The sequence below is a fragment of the Talpa europaea genome, assembly GCF_964194135.1.
Source record: "Talpa europaea genome assembly, chromosome: 11".
Lineage (NCBI taxonomy): Eukaryota > Metazoa > Chordata > Mammalia > Eulipotyphla > Talpidae > Talpa > Talpa europaea.
The window spans coordinates 95154641-95174508 of NC_140078.1; the positions used below are offsets into that span (position 1 = coordinate 95154641).

The following is a 19868-nucleotide window of genomic DNA, read 5'->3' on the forward strand; positions in this document are numbered from 1 at the left end:
TTACAGAAATAACACACAACAAATCTGTGTTTTTCTGCCAAAACAGCACTCAAAGGAAAAACTATGGCTTACAATATTTGTTGGAAAACACAAAAAGATCAGAGATAAATGACCTATGCCTTCAACTCAAGAAACCACTAAAAAACACTTAAGTTTTCCCAAGAATTAGAATGATGGAATTATCACGAAAGTGAGTATTAATGAAATACAAACCAAAACAATGCAGTTGTCAGCGAAACAGATGTTTGAAAAGACAAATTTTTAATAAATCTAAAAAAAAGGCACAAGTAGGGCCTCCCAGGTGGCTCAGCAGTTGAGCTCTGGGTTGCGAAGCTGCCCACAGCCTCTGAAGCGCCGGTTCGATCCCTGGCCACGGGCGAGGGTCCCACATGGTGTACAGACCTCTCCTGCCATGCCCGCTGCTCCCCTCAGCAGTGGACTTCATCAGTCTGCCTGTTCTGTTCCCCGCTCTGGCTCTGGTGAATTCTCTCACCCTCCCGTGCTTCTGACTGTACCCAGTGCTTGTATAAATAAATAAATCTTAAAACAAACAAACAAAAAATAACAAAAAACCCTAAAAAAAGGCACAAGTATAGATACATAATTTTAATTTTAATTACAAGACAAAACTGTACAACTTTATATTAATGAATTCAAAGATATAGAGAAAAACGGACATTTTAAGGAAACTATAAATTTTGAAAATTGGTTCAAGAACAAATCATGAAATAATCCTAGAAGAAACTTAAAGCATTCTCATATCTCTACCCTCTAGAGAGGTACTTAGCCCGATTTTATGCGCGACTTTGCCCAAAACTTCATTTATACTGTTTATTTCAGTAAGCAGGAAAAGGCCAGAAACATCCCCACTTATTTTACAGAGATAATTTATTTGAAACCTAAAACTGAAGAGGGGTAAGTTGGGAAAATAAAGATACATGCTAATCTTTCTTATAAACAGAGATACAAACCTGCAAAATCAAATACCACATAGAACAGAAGGCTGGAGGCTGTTCAGAGCAGGTAGACTAACAAGGTCTCTGCTTTAGGATCACTGTATGTGTAGGACTCAGTGAGATTTCCCCCTCTGTGTGCCTCTTTCTCTCAGTCTCTCTCTCCCTCCCTCCCTCCCTCCCTCTATGTTTCCCTCCCCAGGTTTTCACCCCACCCTCCCCTTCTCTCCCCCCCTCACCAGCTGCTGCTTCTCTCTCCCTCCACCCTCTCCATGATTAATAAGTGTTATTTTTCATCCTTCTTTCTGAAGATGCTTCTATGTGAATATTTTGGCCTTTCTTCTCTTTACTTTTATATTTTTTATTTGTTTCTTTGTGGCAAGATATTTCTGTGCAAGTGTCTTTTCTTCATTTTTTTACCTTCCTCCATCCCTTTTATTTTTTTCCCTTAATTGGTAAAATGATCAAAAATAAACAAATGTTATCATTTTATTAATTGGCTGTGTTCCTTGTTCTTTATTTTAAATTGAGATGAACAGTATTTATAGAATTACCCTTTAAAATTTAACTGATGGAGTTTTAATTTTTTTTTAATTAGAGGATACAATTCAGCATTATATTAAGACTTCTCAGGAAAGCAAATATGTGTTCAACTTAAGAGAAAATTTACCAGTTGAAATCATTGCTTTGTTAGAGTACAAGCAAAAGCACATAATTATTTTTGTAGAGAACAAAAACACTGCTGAAAATATTTAACATGTACTTTCATGGTAAAAAATTTCTAGCAAATTATGTTCTTAATATAGTAAAGAACACCAGAACGCCACAACAATGGACATGCTTGATAATTAAATAAAAAGAAACAATATTACTGTTATTGCACTATACCACCTTTTATTGGATATTCTTGCCAATACTATACTATGAGAGGAGAATGACACTGATATTAGGGAAAAAAGGAACAAAGCTGTGATTATTTGCGGGCCATATGATCATCTACCTAGAAAATTCTCAAGAGAATCAATTGACAAACCAATAAGAGTTCAGTAGTGTAGCCAGATATAAGATCAGCATAGAAAAAATCAATAGCTTAATTACATACTAGAAAAACCAATTAGAAAATGAAATGAAAAATGAACTCATTCTTAAAAGCAACAAATTCCATAAAATATCTAGAAAGAAACCTAATAAAAATGTCTAAGAACTCCATAAAGAAAGCTACCAAACTTTACTTAATGGCCTTCAATAAGAGCTAGATATAACAGATCTCCCATAAAGTAATCTATAAATTCAATGAAATCCCAGTTGAATCTCAGTAAGACAGTTAGTAGTATATGACACAATGATATCTTTCTCCTGGGAAGGAAATTTCCAGAGGTGATCAAGACATTTTGAAAAAAGAAAATAACAAAGGATAACTTTCTTCATCAGATACCCAAATAACTTATAGAGTTATAGCTATTAAATCAGTAGTGAATTGCTATAGAAATAGCCAAAGAATGAAAAACAAATTCAGAAACATATCATGGACATACAGAAAAAGAATCTGTCATAAAGTTGACTTTCAAAACTCAGTGACAAAACAGTGAAATATTCAATAAACCATAATTAGGAAAATTGGCAATCTATAGGAAAAAGTCTTATATAGTAAAATCTCAGAGTACAAATGACTTTAAAAGATAATCACAAAAAAGCTATTTTACAATCTTAGTAGGAGCTACTAATACATAAAATCTACAAGCCAAAAAAGGGCATGGATTAGAGATTTGCACTAAAAAATATAAAACTTGTTTGTGAAAAACTAAGGTAAAGTTAAGAGACAAGTGATAGACTGAAAGAAAATAGTTATAGTATCTAAGAAAGTGGAGTGACAGCCAGAATATATAAAGAGCTCTGACAAATCAATAATAAGACAAAAAAAAAATAGAAAAAACTAGACAAAACAAAACAAGAGATGGGCAAAGTAAAGGAAAAAGTAACTCACAGATGAAAGGTATATAAATGACCAACAAAGAAATGTAAAGATGGTTAACTTTAAATATAATGTACAGAAAAATAAAATGAAAAATTATTTTTTCTATCACACTGGGAAAAATGAAATCACAACATCCACTGTTGGCAAGTGTGGAAATGAGCATTCTCATACAGTAGGGGTAAGTAGGAGTGTTACTACGGTGCCACTTAGTGGTACCCATGGTCTGAATTTGCAGTTCCACTTGGAGGACTCTGTTCTTCAGAGACGCCTGCCCATGTGCACAAAAACAAAAACAATGGGGTTCGTGGTAGCATGGTTTGTATTAGATGTAATGATCCATGAGTAAGGTGGGAGCAGGGTACTGGTGGGTGGTGTGTCCAGTGAATGGACAGCTGCCACCAGCCCCAGATCTGCCTCCTGGGACAGTGTAGAATCTGGAATCTGAGCTCCTGGCACTGGTGTAGTGTGTTGCTTCGTGCCAATGGGCTCCAGGTGGTTGTTCCTCTAGAGCATCCTGCCCCCATCACAGCTGTGCCCTGTGGACAGGTTCATTCTCTCCTGACCAGGCTGCTGATCCCTGAAGCGGGACAGTTAATAACAATGCTGCTTCAGATTGTCTGGGGAATTAACCAGGGTACATTCAAACATTCCCTGATCTTGTTCCCAGGTCTCTGTCAGAAAGACTCACACATGGTTGGTCTGGGCAAGAAGATGGTGCTTGGAGGTCAGTGGCATGAGAGGAGCACCCAGGCCAGCTCAGGATGCATTCTCCCTGGAGAGACAGGAGAAAGCTGATGCGCCTCTTCCTTTCCTGGGGCTACTAGCATGACAACTGCTACTATCAGCAGTCCCCCCTGTGAGAAGCGAGCTCTCACTTCTGCTTAGCGTCCCCCCAGAAAATAGCAGAATACCTCCAACTCTTCATCCTGGCACACAGGCGTGTCTCAGGCCCCACCAGCCCTGTCCAGTGCTCTGCATGACGCATCCCTGCTCCAACATCTGGAGAGCCCTGCTTCCGACCCCCTCCCTAGGCCCCCAGGGCCAGCTGCAGCGCCACCCCAGCAAGGCTCTGTGTCTGCAAGTCACCGTGTCACTCAGCAGACATCCATCAACTCTGTCGTGCTCCATGCTCTGACATGCATCAGAGGTGGGTTTTCATTTCAGGGGTTCGTAGCCACGTTTGGGGGGCAGACACAGATGCAAAGAAGCACAAAATTGGGGAGCCAAGCAGTGCCTGGTGGAGAGGCCTGTCTTGAAGCTCTGATGCATACACAACTTTCTACTCAGGTGCTGTTTTGTTTAGCCTGGCTGAAAGGGGTGGTAAAGATTATGGCAGGGAAGGTTAAGCTCCCCAGTCCCCTTCTGGTGTGGCTGCTGCTTGATGCAGGACTCAGGAATTGGCCTTGAATGCAGAGAAGGTGACTCTTGCTGTGCCTTCATGCTAGTCACCCCGCAGGACCCTCTGACAGGCTCCAGCAGCTGCTTAGAACTCATGGGGGACCCACAGTCGGCCCCTCCCTCCTTTCCCCTGCTAATAGATAAAAAAGGCTGGAAAACCATTTTGCCAAGTGGGCAACTAGGATTACCACTGAGCTCCCCAAGGAATCGTGTCAATTTGTAGCTCTTATTACAGAGTAATTTCATTTCCTTCAAGTTTGCGTGCGCATTTTAATGGATTTCTAAACTCGAACTGTAAGAGCCCCGTGGAGGGATGGGGGTGCAGCTCTGTGACTTCCGTGCAAGCTGCACGGGGTGGAAGGAATCGGGTAGAAGGAATCGCATGGAGCTGGGAGCTGAAGCCAGGTCTCCCAGGGTGGGTGCCAGGACAGATTTTCCCACCAGGGTTGGGAGCCCAGGTGAGTGGGATCCAGCTCCTGACTATCAGCCCTTCTTTTCCTTCCCCATGTCCACAGCCCTTCCTGAGCCTTGAGATCATCAGGCCATGGTCAAGTGAGTGGGCAGATAACCAGGCTGCTTCGAATCTGGCTCCAAAGACCCACAGTCAAGGATCAGGCAGGCCACACTCAAAAGGGGCTCATCAAAATTGTGGGGGAGGGACTAGGAAGAGCTATATCTTCTGAAGCATTTGGACCACAGTTCAAATCATATCTCTGCCACCTCCCAGCTGTGTGACATTGGGCAAGTCACATCCCCTCTCTGAGTCTCAGTTTCCTCATCTTAAGTGTCAATAATCTAGGTTTCTTGAGATGATGACTAACATGATAACTACTGAAAACTAAGTGCTTCTTCTTTGCCAGGTATTGAGCACATTCATTTTCTTGCCTCTCTGAACAGAGCAACTCTCACATAGTGGGGAGCCCATCCATCCATCCATTCATTTATTCAAGCATCCATTTAATGATCTATGCAATGATTTCCTGTGTATTCTGTTTCAGACCCCATGCTAGGTGCTAGAATTCAAGGATGAATGAAAGAGATGTGGTCTTCCCTTTCTCTCTTAGGAACTCTGTGTGTGTGTGTGTGTGTGTGTGTGTGTGTGTCAGGGGGTGGGGGAGGTTGATGGTACTGGAGACTGACTGTAAACAAATAAATAAGCAACAAAGATCCAGAGAGTGATTCCTTTTTCAGATGGGAGAAAATAAAACACAGTCAAGTAAGGTGGGAAGGGGTGACCTGGCTGCGGAGGTGACATTTGAGCTGAGATGGGGTGATGAGGACTGGCTCCCTGGGAAGAGCAGGAGGGGAGCTACATGGGGTCTCTCTGCCCTGTGGCTCCATCTAGGGCCAGTCCACCTGCCCTAGCCAGTCTCTATCTGTGTCTAAACCTACCTTTTGGATTATAGCTGTGTGTGTGTGTGTGTGTGTGTGTGTGTGTGTGTGTGTGTGTGTGTGTATGCGCGCGCGCGCGCGCGTAGGGAGAATAATTAAAAGGGAAATAAGCTGTGCCATTAGCAATCTTGAAGGGCGTTTGTTTTGTGGCCCACTTGGCTTTGATGAACCAACTTCTCTCCCTTCCCGCTGAAATCCTGGCCATCCTCCTCCCCTGCCTTACCGGCTCCCAGTCAGCTCTGCTCCAGAGCACGGTCTCAAGGGGCTGACCTTCCTGCAGCACGGCTGCTGGGGCGCAGAGAATCCTGACTCCTGGGAGCCTCCCTGCCTGATATTGGCTGTTCTACCCTCTAAGCAGCTATTTGCTTGACTGAACAGTTAAATCCAGGGCAGAAGCTAAAGCTGAAAACTCAGAGAAGCAGAAAAGGAAATGAGGCCGAGGAGGCTGATCCTGACTTTCTGCTTGAGGCACTTGTGTTCTTTGGCTGATTCATTCCATCCGGAGGCTTTGTTTTTCCCGGGAACTTCCTGCATTTCAGAAGAGCAGGTGGGGACCTGAGCAGGCCTGGAAACAATGGGTGAAGCCCCTCATTGTCTGGATTTGCTCTCTTCTTTTACACGGTTGGTGTGCATCTGTGTGCGCACACACACGCGGTATGCTCACCACACACGCGGCAGCCCTGTGACAGTCCAGTCCTGGCAGGAAGCAGACACCTGCTCGGAGTGGGTACTTGAAGGAGATTTAATAAAGGGACAGTGGCTCAAGGTGTGTCCCTGCCGGTCCTCTCAGGCGGAGCGATGCATCCAGGGAAGATGCTGCAGCCTCCTGTGGGGGTGTGACCCATGACTGGTCAGTGTGACTCCAGAAGATTGTGTGTGGCTTCTGGGGGCTGTTTCCTTTGTGCTGAGAGAAGGGAGCCCTTTGTGCAAGCTCCTCCTCCCAGCTCACCGCCTGTGGAGCGCAGATGATGCTGCCTGCTGAGGGTGCATTTGACATCACCAGGGAGACCTCACAGTCAAGCTGAGCAGTAAGAGGGGGAGAGCTGCCATGCTCGCACCCAGACGCCCACCACTAAGACCACCACACAGAGAGCGCAAGCTCTTTGCAGAAAGACATCAAAAAGAGAAGAAGAACGTCAAGTGCTACCTGCCAGATTTCTATGTGAAATTTTACCTATCATGAAGGGCCATGGGTGTTTTACCAAAGGCTGACCCTTCTTGTGGAAACATGAAACTGGAGAAAGGAGGTTCTCCTGACTGACTGTGTTTTGGGGCGTGGGTAGTGAGGGGGTAGTGCAGCTCTCCCACAAAGTCAGATGGCTGTGAAGGTCTATCGGGGTCTCTGAGGAGACACAGTTGTTAGCACTTGCTGTTGGGTGGGGCCATGTGACAGGCAGGTCAGTGGAATGTAAGAAGCAGGGGAGAGCTGGGGCTCAGGGCTCTAGTCTTCAAGGTTTACTCTTGCCTCGCTGAATTGACAGAGAAAGGCACATGTTGTAGATAGCCTGGGTGAAGTGTGGTGGAGCTGCTGGCAGCAAGGATTGCTGAGTCCTCCCAACTATATTTTGCCTGAGTGAGAAATAAACATGGTATTAACATCCCATCCCTATATTTTGAATTTTTATTGAGGTATAATTTACATATAATGAAATGCATAGTTGCTGAGTGCACCACTTGATGAGTATTGATAAATAATTACGTCATATAACCACTACCCTCAGTAATTTTCCTGTCAACTTGCATCCCCCTTCCCAGGTAATAGTGTTTTGTAATTTTCAAGACACATGTTTTTTTGCTGCTTCGGTTAAATTTATTCCTAAGTGTTTTATTTGTTTCCATGCTATTGTAAATAGAATTTTTCTCTTAAGTTTTATTTTTGGATTGCTAATGTATTATAGAATATAATTGATTTTCACATATTGATCTTCTATCCTGCAACCTTGTGAACTTGCTTATTAGTGTGGGTGTGTGTGCACATTCCTGAGGCGTTTCTACTGTGGGGGAGCAAAATAGGTCACTCCAGAATGTAACATTTTGACATATCAAATATTTTGAATTAAAGTTGCTTAAGAAATAGCTGGTATAAGAACAGCCTGACCCTCCTTTGGTTCTTAAAAGCAGGAGATAAATTCCCCATATGAAAAAGTACTTTCCCTGTAGTAGAAAGAAAAAAGTATTCTTTACTATCTGAGACAGGGTATTTAGGACTCACAAGGCTGGGCAAACAAACCTGGGTGCATCTTGACTCTTCTAGAAGCCAAAATCTTTTTTCTTGTCAATTCTTCCTTGTCTGAAAGGTTTGACAAAAGCCAAATACTTTCGCTGGTTCCCATATCTCTGGGACCGCCATACATAGGAAATTAAACTTCTTTTCTCCTGTTCATCTGTGTTGTGTCCATTTAATTATTAGGTCAAAGAACTAGAAGGGAGAGACGGAGAAAGTGTTTCTCCTCTACTTTATCTACAAGATCATGGCATCTGCAAATAGAGATTGTTTTACTTCATCTTTCCAATCTGGATGACTTTCATTTCTTTCGTGTTTCATTGCCCTGGTCAGAACCTCCAGTGCAATGTCAAATAGAAGTGGTGAAAGGAGACATCCTTGTCTTTTTCCCCATCTTGTTAGAAAAGCTTTTTTTGTTTGTTTTTAAACACAGACTAAGCAAATTTTTTTCCCCTCGACCAGGCCCTTTCATCCTCTTGTGTGCTGCTAGAAAACCCGATTTAAGAGAAGCCACCTTATACAATTCTCTCTGCAACCCACCTTTTATGCTGTTTCCAAAGTGTTATTTCCCAAAACAAAATCTTTCAATAATAATAGACAACACTGAGTGAGTTCACTGAATCCTAAGCTCTGAGCAAGCACTCCATGTAATAGCAACTCACATCCATCAGACAGGGAGGCGCACAGAAATTCCCTAACTTGCCCAGGGGCAAAGGGCTAGAAGAATCAGTCGCCATCCATCTCACATTTCCAAATCCCACAACTCTCTTCAGCCCTGTGATGTTCTCCAAGCTCCAGTGCCTCCCTGGCCACAGCTAGGTCTCAGGGGCACTGTCAGCTCCCAAGGACAAGAAGGTGTGGGGAGGGGAGCATTTTTTCTTATTTTTATCTCCCTGTTACTTATTCTGAAAATTTTCAAACCACAGAAACAGTGAACGAGTAACATAAGGGGGGCTCCAATATATATTTCACCTAGATTCACCTGTTTTTAACCCCCCCCCGAATCATTTGAGTACAGGTTGCAGATCCTATGACACTCCATCCCCAAATACTTCAGCATGCATCCATGCATCTCCCAAGAACAAGAACGTTAACAGCCATCCAATGCTATTCTGCATAACATGTGTGTGATGTATGTATCACCTCAATCCAAATTATAATATACTATCAACCCAGTTCTATGACACTATTCTGTCTAGAATTCCCCCAGTTGTCCCTTATTATAGCTGTGTTGTTGCTGCAATTGTCATTTTAACCTAAGGTCTACTGCAGATTCACTGTTGCCTTTCACTGTTCTATTTGTTTCATGTCTTTTAAACTGTCTTTTTTGTTTGTTTTTGCTTTTGGTTTGTGTTTTCAAACACTGATCTTTTTGGAAGAGTCCAGGGCAGTTGGCTTGTGGGATGTTTCACATTCTGGACTCGTCTCCTTGTTTCCTCATGATTAGATTCAGGTCACACATTCTTGACAACAAGAGTCCCCAGGAGATGCCGTGTGTTCCTTGCTGCTTCTCGTCAGGAGGGACATTGTGTCAGCCTGTCTCACTGTCTCTGCTGCTCAATTTGACCATGTGGTTATGGCAGTGACTTCCAAGTTCCATCATGGCAAGATCGTTTTCCCTTTGCACTTATTAAGAAATCTGTGTTGATCCTGAAAGGTTGGCAAACACCCTGTTCCCCAACCACCTTTCACCCAATGTCTTTAGTCGCCACTATTGATTTTTGCTTATTTGGTTAATTCACTGAGGGTTACAAAATGGCAATTTTTAAATCTCTCACTGTTTGCTAGAATTCTTTTACAAAGCATTTTGTTTCGTTTTGTTTTGTTTTGAATTCTCTCTCATATACATGGACTGCTGAATTTTTTAAAAGATTAAATATGTTATAAACTCAAAATATCAAACTATTATGATGTTCAAATTGTCCTAAGTTGGTTAAGCCGAGCCTAGGGACCCCGAAGGCAAGCAGAGCTCTGTTTAGGGAAGAGGAGACTGGATCCTGGGCAATAACCAATGGGCTTGTCACAACCCTTACCTGCTGAGAGCCTCTGTTCCTTGGGTCTTACAAGGGGTTAATAACTCTCCTAGGAGAGCTGGTCATGGATTCATTGCATGAAAAGCATGTGTGTCCACCATGGGGTCTGGTACAAAGAAAGTGCTCAAAATTACGAATTTCCCCTTTCCTTCTTGCTCTGTACTCCTAATACCACTGCCTTTATTCAAATTTTCCTACTTTGGATTTCTAAAGTCACAGTATCACCTGTTTGCTCCTGTTTTCTCACCTGTGAAATGGGATGTCAGGTTGGCATAAGGCTCAGCTATGCTGCTGTTGGTGTATACACTATTTGGGGGAGTTATCCCCCAGCTACTGTGGGCTGTGGATAACTCCTCATTGAGGAATGGTCTTGGGGCTACCAATGACTGACTGGCATGGGGGACAGAAAGCTGGTCCCCTTGCCTCACAGCGAGACTAATTCTGGAGGTAATTTATGTTCTAGAGGAATCAGGCTGAAGTCAGCCTCCAGCTCCGACTGAAGCTTCACTTAATTTTCCCCCTTGCCTTGTTCTGCTTCCTCAATTCCTTTCTCCTGAGGCACCCCTAACCCCAATAAAGTACTTGCACTGGAACCCCTACTCAGGTTCTGTTTATAGGGAAGAGAGAGAGATGGAGGGGGATTTCCAAATCAAAGTACAGTATAGTAGACCCTTGAAGAGTCCAGGTTTGAGCTATGTGGGTCCACTTCTATGTGGACTTCTTTTTTTATCCGTGGATTTGATAATCACAAATTCAACTAGCCGTGGATGTTGGTTGATTGTGTGAATGTAGAACCCACTGATACTGAGGGCAGACTGTAAGTTATAGACAGATTTTCCAAGTGGGGGTTGTAGCATGTAACCCCTGGTGTTGTTCAAGGACCCAGTGTATTTTGAGTGAAACTAGCAGATATTTTGTGCATAAAAGTACTCTAGCCACCCCACTTCTGGGACCTTTACCAGATCTGTTCTCTCGCAGGGTGTCTCACTAGTCTCTCTTATTTATTCTCCCACTCCATCCTTTCCAGCTGCCAAAAGGAGCTCCCAATGCTTCTCCCTATTTCAGGCAGCAATCTAGTGTTTCCCAGTTCCAGATGCAAACTCAGCTCCAAGTCCACTAGGCAAATCAAAGCCATTCAGCAACTCCGATGAAGGAAAGGATCATCACGCAAGGTTGCTATGGCTATGCGTAACAATCACATGCGTTTCTCCACACACATGGTATCCTGTGTAAGAAGCATCACAAACACAATGCTTGGCACACTACCTGCCACACGTGGAACATATGCTCCCTTGGGAAATGTCCCGTAAATGCTCATTGTCCTTTCAAAACAGAATAAAACTCTTTCCCAGGCCTACAAAATGCTACATGGTCTGGGCCCCTCCTAACTCCTCTGACCTTCCAGCTTCTGTTGTTCTGTCCTCTCTCCCTCACCTTCTCTGGCATGAAGGTGGTGAGCTTTCCTGCCTCGGGAAGTTTGCCCTGGTTGGCTATCCAGCAAAGTTCTCCTCCCACCTTATCCTGGCTAAGTCCCATTCATCCTCAGGACTCAATTAAAATGCTTCTTCCTCTAGGAGGTTGCTCTGGTCTCTCAGATGAAGGGACGCCCTTCTTCTATTCGTTTTTCTCATAGTCTCATGTGGTGTGCTTTTCAGTTTATTCACTTATCACAGTGGCTAATATGTTTATTTACTTGCTGGCTTGTTTTTCCATTTGTTTCCTTCACCAGAACTTCAGTACCAGTTTGTTGAATGAACGAAGCGACGAACCATCGGGCACCTAAAGGCGAAGTTCACCTCCACGTGGTCAACTCTAGCTCCAAGGTGGTCTCGGGATCTCAGGACATCACCCTGGGCTGCTTCAAAGGTGATCTTTCCCAAGTGAGCACTGAGCATCTCTTCCCTGCCCCACTGCAGGCCTCCCCAGCTCTCACCGTCAGTTTCAGTCAGACGCACCTGACACCCTCCCGGCCAGGCACCACGCCTTCCCGCTCTCCGGTTACAGCACCGCCCCGCGTCCGCGAAACTACAACCCCCACAATGCCCCGCACTCCCACACGCCACATGATTGGCTGATCCTGTGGCTTCGACCAATAGGATGTGGTTTTGTTGACCCGTGCGGCGGCAGCTCGAGTCCCGGGAAGGGCTGGGCGTCTGCCTGGTTGCTCTGGAGCCGGGTCGCGTGGCCGCCTGTCCGCCCGCCTCCTGCCATGGGGAGCAGCGAAAGCAGCGAGGGTCGCAGGGTGTCCTTCGGAATGGACGAGGAGGAGCGGGTCCGGGTGCTGCAGGGCATCCGGGTGAGCGGGCCGCCGGCGGGCGCGACCGATCGAGCACGGCCTGGGCCGGGGCGGGCGTGGAGGGCGCCCGAGGGCGCGGAGGCCGCGGGCCGGCCTGAGGGGAGGTTCGGGACCCGCTCTTCGAGCCCTCCTAACGCCCTCCTCGGTGTGAGACGGGGGCTGAGTCCCGGGAGATGCCCGGGGTCCCTTCACCACCTCCCTGACTTCAGGGGAGCAGTGGCGAACCGGACAGGAGGGGCGCCTCTTCCAACCCGGGTGGACTCAGTGGTCCCTGACCCGAGTTTGTCCCCGTCCCTCCAGCTGGGCTCGTCGTGTTGTGTGGACAGGAGATGTTTCCTGTTCTGACAACTGCAACAGCCTCTTAACCCGTCCCCCCTTCCACTCTGTGACCCCTTCCCCCCAAGTCTCTTCACATCGCAGCCTAAGGGGAACTTCAAGAATTGTAAATCAGATCTTACACCTCCCCTGGCTTAAAACCCTTTCTGGGGACGCCTAGTGAGTTTAAGATGAAGAGGCGCCTCCTTACCTTGTTTTACAAAGCTGGACCGCCACATCTCAGGCCTGTTTCCTCACCCTCCCTGTCCATCTGTTCACTAGTTCAGCCCCCCCAGTCCTGCAAGATGGCCACGTTGTCCAAGCACAGGATGGACCCCTGCATTTGCCATTTTATCTCCCCTGCTTCTATCTGTCTCTTTCTTCACATTTCTTGTTACATGGTGTGAACATCATCTGAGAAACCCTCCCTTACCACCGCTCACTCTAAAGTAGCTTCTCACCCCCAGCCACACAGTGTTTTTCATAGCACTCATCACAGTTTGAAAATATTGATATTTTACTTGTGGATTGTGTTTCCCACGAAGGCCTTTGTCTGGTTTGAGATTCTAGTCCCAGAATCAAAAAGAATATTACAAGTTGCTTGCACTTGAATGCTTAGTAGAGGCCATGCATTGTGCTAAACCCTTTGTAGGTATCTTCTCATTTTCGACAGCCCTATGAGAGAGGGTTTATTAGCCCATTTTATAGAGTAAGTACAACCGAGGCACTCAGTGATGAAGTCACTTAGCTAAGGTCATCTCGGTGACAGACAGGTGGGCAAGCTGGGATTGGCAGATTCTTTGGATGCCACACTTGCTTCTACACCTGTGCCTGGCAGAGAGTGGGTGCTTCCTAAATAATTGTTGAATGATTAAATGAACTTGGTGAAATAGGGATCAAGTTTGAATGGGCCCAAATTTACACAGCTGGGTGTAGGTGGATTGATTAGGGCGGTGGCTCGAAAAAGCACCCGTCGGGGTGAATACCTTATCTTTTGAGTAGCAGTCACCACATATTTTTTTTCAAAATGGGGAAAGGGTGTGGTAATCCATGGTGTTGTTTTAAGATGAGATGAAGATGTGTGTGGGAAGTGTTTAGAAAAACTAGTGTTTTGTGGGGGACTCTCTTCTTAGCCTATAGTACTGGTGCATTTGGTGTTTGCCAGCAGTTTATATAGTCTTGATCGGCCTGTGGCAATGACCAAATGGGGGGAGAGAGCTTGTGTTGGACGGTTGAGAGGCAGGAGCCTGAAAAGAGACTTAGAAAGCTCTCTTTGGCTCTGTTTGGGTGCTCTCCTTCTTGGTCTTCTGCTTTAGTGACTTCCCCAAAATTAAGAGAAGAATATCTTTTTTTTTTTTTTGCTATTTTGTCAGATGGGTACATTTTACTTTATTGTATTTTACTCACGAAATAAAAATTCTCGTAAAGATGGAAAATCAGGCCTAGAAAGGTTAAAGTATTTTGTCCAAGCTGTTACCTGAATAACTTCTAAGACTGTAATCTAGATTTTTTGGGGTGCAAAAAACAGCCTTTTCTCACTACTCCCAGCTTCCTTCCTGCAAGTGATACCAAGGCAGCAGGGGAATTTGTGACAAAGCCTCTGCCTGTCCTCATGGTACTGGTGCCGCGTCCCTTCCCTCCACCCCTCATCCACCAGAGGTTGTCAAAATTAGAGCGGGCCTTGGTGACTGATTGCTGGGCAGACTTACTAGAGCAAATTAGTGACTTGTCAGGAGGCACATAGTGAGATGCATGGTCCCTGCTATGAAGACTTGCCTGTGCTTCCCTCCTCTCTCCCTCCCTCCCTCGTTCTTTCCTTTCTGCTTGGTGCCTAGTGTGAAAGAGGGAGATCAGAGAAAGGCGGAGGGCAGGGAAGTGTTTTGTTGTAGGACTTTTTTTCTTGCTAGCAGTTTTTTAAAAACAGTGCCAAGGTGGGGGGGAGAGGTCACAGCGAGTTCTCATCTGCGTGCTCAGGGTGCAGCAACAGGGTTTATTTACAAAGGGGTGACTGAGATAAGGGTAGCAAAGGCCATAAATTGCTGGCTGACCTAGTCCAGATAGTAATGTCCGCAGTGTCCAGTAGTTTCCACACCAAAAGCTGCTCACTGAAAGCACACCAAAAGCAAAATACATTGTCTCTGATGAGAGCCTGGAACTGGCGGCACACTGGTGAGTGGTGGACCAGGATCCAACTCTTCTGTGGCAGCTGGAGGTGGTCAAAGGTGGGGCTGCTGAGGCAGCACTGCAGGATCATGGCGACAATCTGAAGCAGGGCTGGGCAGTGCCTGATGACAAACTGGACAGCTCTCAGGTGGCACCAGTGCTGCAGCTCTTTAGAGTGCTGGACAAGACCAGCTGCACTGCTGATGATTGAAGCTAGAGCAAAGATGTTCCCAGATGAGAGTCCAGGAGTCTCTCCCTGAAGCCTTCCCAAGTTGGCTGAAGCCTTTCAGACCTGATCAGTCCATTTTCCAAACTCTCTGTTTCTAAGACTCGATTGGTGCCTTTGGGAGCTCAAACCTAGTTTTTCAAAACCAGGTCAGGATTCAGAACCAAAATGCTGGTAGAGCATCCAAGCTGCTCTGCGCTATCTTACGCCAGGTATGTAGTGCAGGAGGCTTGGTGGAGTCAGATTTAAACCTGACCCGCACATCTTCAAAACTGCTATGTTTTCTCTCTTTTTTCCTAAAACCCATCCCTGCTGTGTCAGGGTCAGCCATCAAACCTGGCTGTCATGGTGTAACCCAGGCTGATGCCCCTCAGTTGGGGATCCTAACACCTTCAGCGAACCAGGCTACACTTACAGTTTGAGGATTAAGAAGTCCACTTTATCTTTAGGCAGACAAATAAAAAATCAGTTGAAAAAGATCATTTGGGTAACCAAATGAGGAGGTAATTTAATAGAAGGTAGATGCCAAAAAAGAATATTTGCACCAGCTCCTTCAGAGAAAGTTAAATATTCTTAAAGACCTTTGCATTTAATCCCCTGGGCCTGGTCTTGGAAAGTCCTCCAGTTCCCTTAAAATTAAATGCCAGGGCCTTGCTAGTTTGCATTCTTATTTACATAAATTTACATATCAAGTTCAAGCCCTAATTCCATGGAAGGTAAAAGAAATTTAATTAATGCAAAATGTTGCAATTATATTCAGCACCAGTTTTCAGAGCAAGCATGTGTAAAATACATAAAGATTTCATTTCAACCAGTGTGTTAACCTCATCCTCAATAAGAGAAGGCAGTAATGTCCTATGTATGTCTGCTTTTCTCTTCTCTGCCCCATGTGAGCAGCCATCTTTGATAATACAGCTGAAGCTGCCTGTCAACATCCAGATTCCTCCCTGTTCCCAACCCTTCTCCTTCCAACTGCCAGGCCCCCCACTGTTCTTTCCTGAATCTGCTGCTTCAGCCAAGTCCCCAGGCTCATTATATCCTGTACCTCACCTTTACTGTCCAACAGCGCTCCTGTGATATGAGTTGGACTTCTGGCCTGAGAGGAAGACCAAGGAGCATGTAATAAGACACACAGGAAACAGTTCCCAAACAGGCCAGTGCCAGAGAAGCCCTGTGCCAAGCACTGCCCCAGAGCTACCATTTATCCGTCACCTCAGCAAATGCGTACTGTGCATGTGTTACCTGCCAGGCACCAGGCCTGGCCTTGCAGAGACAATCAGGGACAAAGCGCCAACTCCCTACCCCCTTGGAGACCAGCCCAGTAGGGGCAACAGACCAAAAGAAAGACAGAAAAGGGAGACAAAAGAACAAAGGAACTACAAGTGCTATGCAAAGAATAAAAAGCGTTGAGAGAGTAATCGGGTTGCCTGCTTGAGAAGGCACTATCAGCTAATGCCCCTGAGAAGGTGACACTGATGATGTGCCAGAGCCAAGCTGGAGGGGATTGCACAGTTTTATTCTATGCTGAGTGTTTTGGGAGCTTTGTCTCAGATATTCCCTCTGCTGACTTTAAGAGATGTCACTGCCATCTCTGAGGTGAAGAAACAGGTTCAAGGTGAAGGAACCTGGGTAGATCTGCAAGCTTGGGTTGCTAACTGTAGCCTAGGTGGTGAGGGGTGAGGATGTTGGAGAAGGCTGGCCAGGTGATGAGGCCAGACAGGTCATGGACCTTGAACTCCAGACAGGGCCCTTAACCATCACTCGAGACATTGTAGTTCTCTCATCAGCTATGGAGTTTTGGAAAGATGTTGTTTGATGATCCTGAGTTTTCTCTTTTAAGAAGCAGGTTTATTGAGCTATATTTTCATATTGTAAAACTCCCACTTCCATAATTTTGAGCAAATTGGCAGTCGGGCAGCTGTCATCACAATCAGAAAACATTTATGAGACCTAAGAAGACACTGGCAGTCACTCCCAACTGGTAGTCACTCCCAACTGCCTTGCCCCACCCAAGTGGCCTCTGCATTTGTCCTGGACATTTTATTTATTTATTTAAAGGTTTTGTTTATTTATGCATACAAAAACTGGGGTATAAGCCAGAGGTGCGGTGGCGGGTGGTGGTGGGGTTGCGGGGGTGAGAGGATCCACCAGAGACAGAGTGGGGAACAGAACAGGCAGATGTACTGAAATACACTGCTGAGGGGAGCAGCAGGCGAGTCAGGAGAGGTCTGCTGCACCATGTGGGTAGCTCCCTGGCCGGGGATCGAACTCCGGGCTGCAGTGGCTGCGGACAGCCTCATAGGCCACATCTCAATCCCTTGCGCCACCAGGGAGGCCCTTGTCCTGGACATTTTAATATTTCCCTAGACAGTTTGTATAAATGGACTCAGACATCTTTCATCCTGGCATAATCTTTTTGGCGTTGGGCCATTGATGTTGTCGCATGTATCAATGGCTTGCCCCTTTTTAGTGTAGAATAGTATCTCATTGTGTGGATATGTACTGCACCTTGCCTAACCAGTCACCAGATGATGGACATTTTAATTGTTTCCAGTACTTGACTATTATGAATAATGCTGCCGTGAACCTTTCTGTGCAAGCTTTTTTTTTGTGGATGTGTTTTCACTTCTCCTGGATAGATTCCTCAGAGCAAGATTGCTGCATCATCTTGTTTATGAATTTGGTGAATTGTTAGATTTAACTTCTTAAGAAGCTGTCAAACTGATAGCTAAAGTGGCTGCATTATTTTACATTTCCACCAGTGCTGAATAAGGGTTCCAGTTTCTCCTTATCCTTACCAACACTTATTATTGTCTGACTTTTGTGTTGTAGTAAGTCTAGTGGGTGTGACATGGCACTTGATTATGGTCTGAATTGTCAAGTTCCCTAATAATATTTCCCTAAACATGTTGAACATCTCATGTGCTTATGTGTCATCTATGTCTTTTCTTTGGTGAAATGTTTATTCATGTATTTTGCCCATTTTTTAATTGGGTTGTTTGTCTTTTTATTTTGAGTTATAAGATTTCTGTCTGCTGGATACAAGTTCTTTATCATACTATGATTTACAGATGCTTTTCTCCCAATATGTGGCTTCTCTTTTCATTTTTTAATGGTGTTTTTGAAATGTAAACTTTTTTAACTTGGGTGATTAGTGTATCAATGTCTTCGTTCTTTTATTGATTGTGATTTAGGTGTTGTATCTTAGATATCTTTACTTTGATCAATGTTATTGAAAATTTCTCTTAAGTTTTCTTCTGAGAATTTTATAGTTTTGACTTATGTATTTAGGCTTATTATCCCTTTTGAGTTAATGGTTGTGTATATTGTGAAGTAAGGTCTAAATAAGGGGTTGGCAAAGTTTTTCTGTTAGTCACCAGCTAGTACATTCAGGCTTTGCTGGCCAGAGATACGTGATCGGCTCTGCCATTGTGGGTGAAAGCTGCCAGGGGCCATGTGCAAGCGAATGAAGTTGGCTATATTCTTGTTGACCTCAAATAAAAAACAACCAGTTATTTTACCAACAAAATGGGTTTATTTAGAAACAGCAACAAAAAGGCCATTTGAAGAGTGCAATCTCATGGTGAGACAGGAGTACCCCTTTTCAGAACAAAATCTCAAACCAGCTTATATAGGTTTTAGAGGAATTGTGACTACCCAGGAGGCCACTGGGGAGAGCTGCAAATTTGACGTGTGGTGGGTTTTCATTTGTTCGTTTATTCTCTCATTGGCTGAGCTGTAGTAACCCCCTTCCTTCTACGGGGGTGGGAAGCGATATCACTTCCCATCCGAGAGGCGAGAATTGTTGGGCTTGAGTTTGCTCATCTTGTGTTTCTGAGATCTCATTTAAATAGGGTTTCTGTATGTTAATTTTCATATTCCAATGAAACTTTATTTACAAAATCAACTCAGTTTAAACATGGCTTAAGCACTAGAGTTTGCTGAACCCTGCTCTAACTCCATCTGTTTTGCATGAAATATCTCAATTTTTCAAACTGTAGTTATTGCAAAGACTATCCTGTTCCAATCAGATTGCCTTGGGGCCTTTGTGAATGTCAGTTGACCAGAATCATAAGGTGTATTTTTGGACTCTTAATTCTGTCGAAGTTTCCACTGATACCTATTGCTGTATGTCGGTCTTTATGCCAGTACCACACTATCATGATTATTGTACTGTGTAGTAAGTTTAAAAATTGGGAAATATAAGACCTCCAATTTTATTCTTTTTTTTTTTTGAAGATTGTTTTGGCCATTATGAGTTCTTTGTGCTGCCACACACATTTTAATACCAGTTTGTTAACTTCTGTAAAGAAACGTAGTGTGGTGGGATGGGTATTGAATCTCTACAGACACGTGTCCTTGATGCTGGGCATGTGTCTGAGAAGGATGTTGGTAGGCAATTTTGTCCTTGTAGGGGAGCATCATCAACAAATCTTGGAAGGTATGTTTGTCTCCAAACACTACTCCATCTCACTGGCATAGCAGTTCAGGAGGGCATCCAGGAAGGAGGAGTCTGGTCATCCATGACTTCCTTCTGCTCCTGTGGTGACTGGCGTGTGTGCTTGTCCGTATGCCTGAAGCTTGGGGTTCTCACTGTGCCAGGTCACAAAGGGCTTTAATTTGTAGCCTGCAACATTACCCCTGCACTCGACTCTAGGGGCAGACTTAGCAGCTTTTAGGGTTTATTTGAATATCCTTTACATTTTCTCTTAATAGTGCTATAAGGTAACCAGTAACAAAATGTAAACAGTGTAAGATTAAGGTCATTTTCACCTTTAGTGACTTAGTGACTCTAGAATATAATCCTCATATAAATTGAAATTCCATTTGTAATACAGTGTTGAATAACTTTCTATGTAAAAGATAAGTTTATAAAGTAATCTAACTATAAGG

At 44.5% G+C, this 19868-nt stretch overlaps 1 protein-coding gene across 1 annotated transcript in view; it reads left to right on the top strand.

The window, feature by feature from the left end:
• Positions 1 to 12147: 12147 nt before the first annotated feature.
• Positions 12148 to 19868, top strand: part of CHCHD6 (coiled-coil-helix-coiled-coil-helix domain containing 6) — a 205261-nt gene continuing 197540 nt past the window's right edge. Inside the window, exon 1 of the mRNA XM_084246432.1 lies at positions 12148 to 12271. Within this exon, the coding sequence (XP_084102558.1) occupies positions 12185 to 12271 (87 nt within the window). The 5' untranslated portion in view covers positions 12148 to 12184. The remainder of the gene's footprint in view (positions 12272 to 19868) is intronic.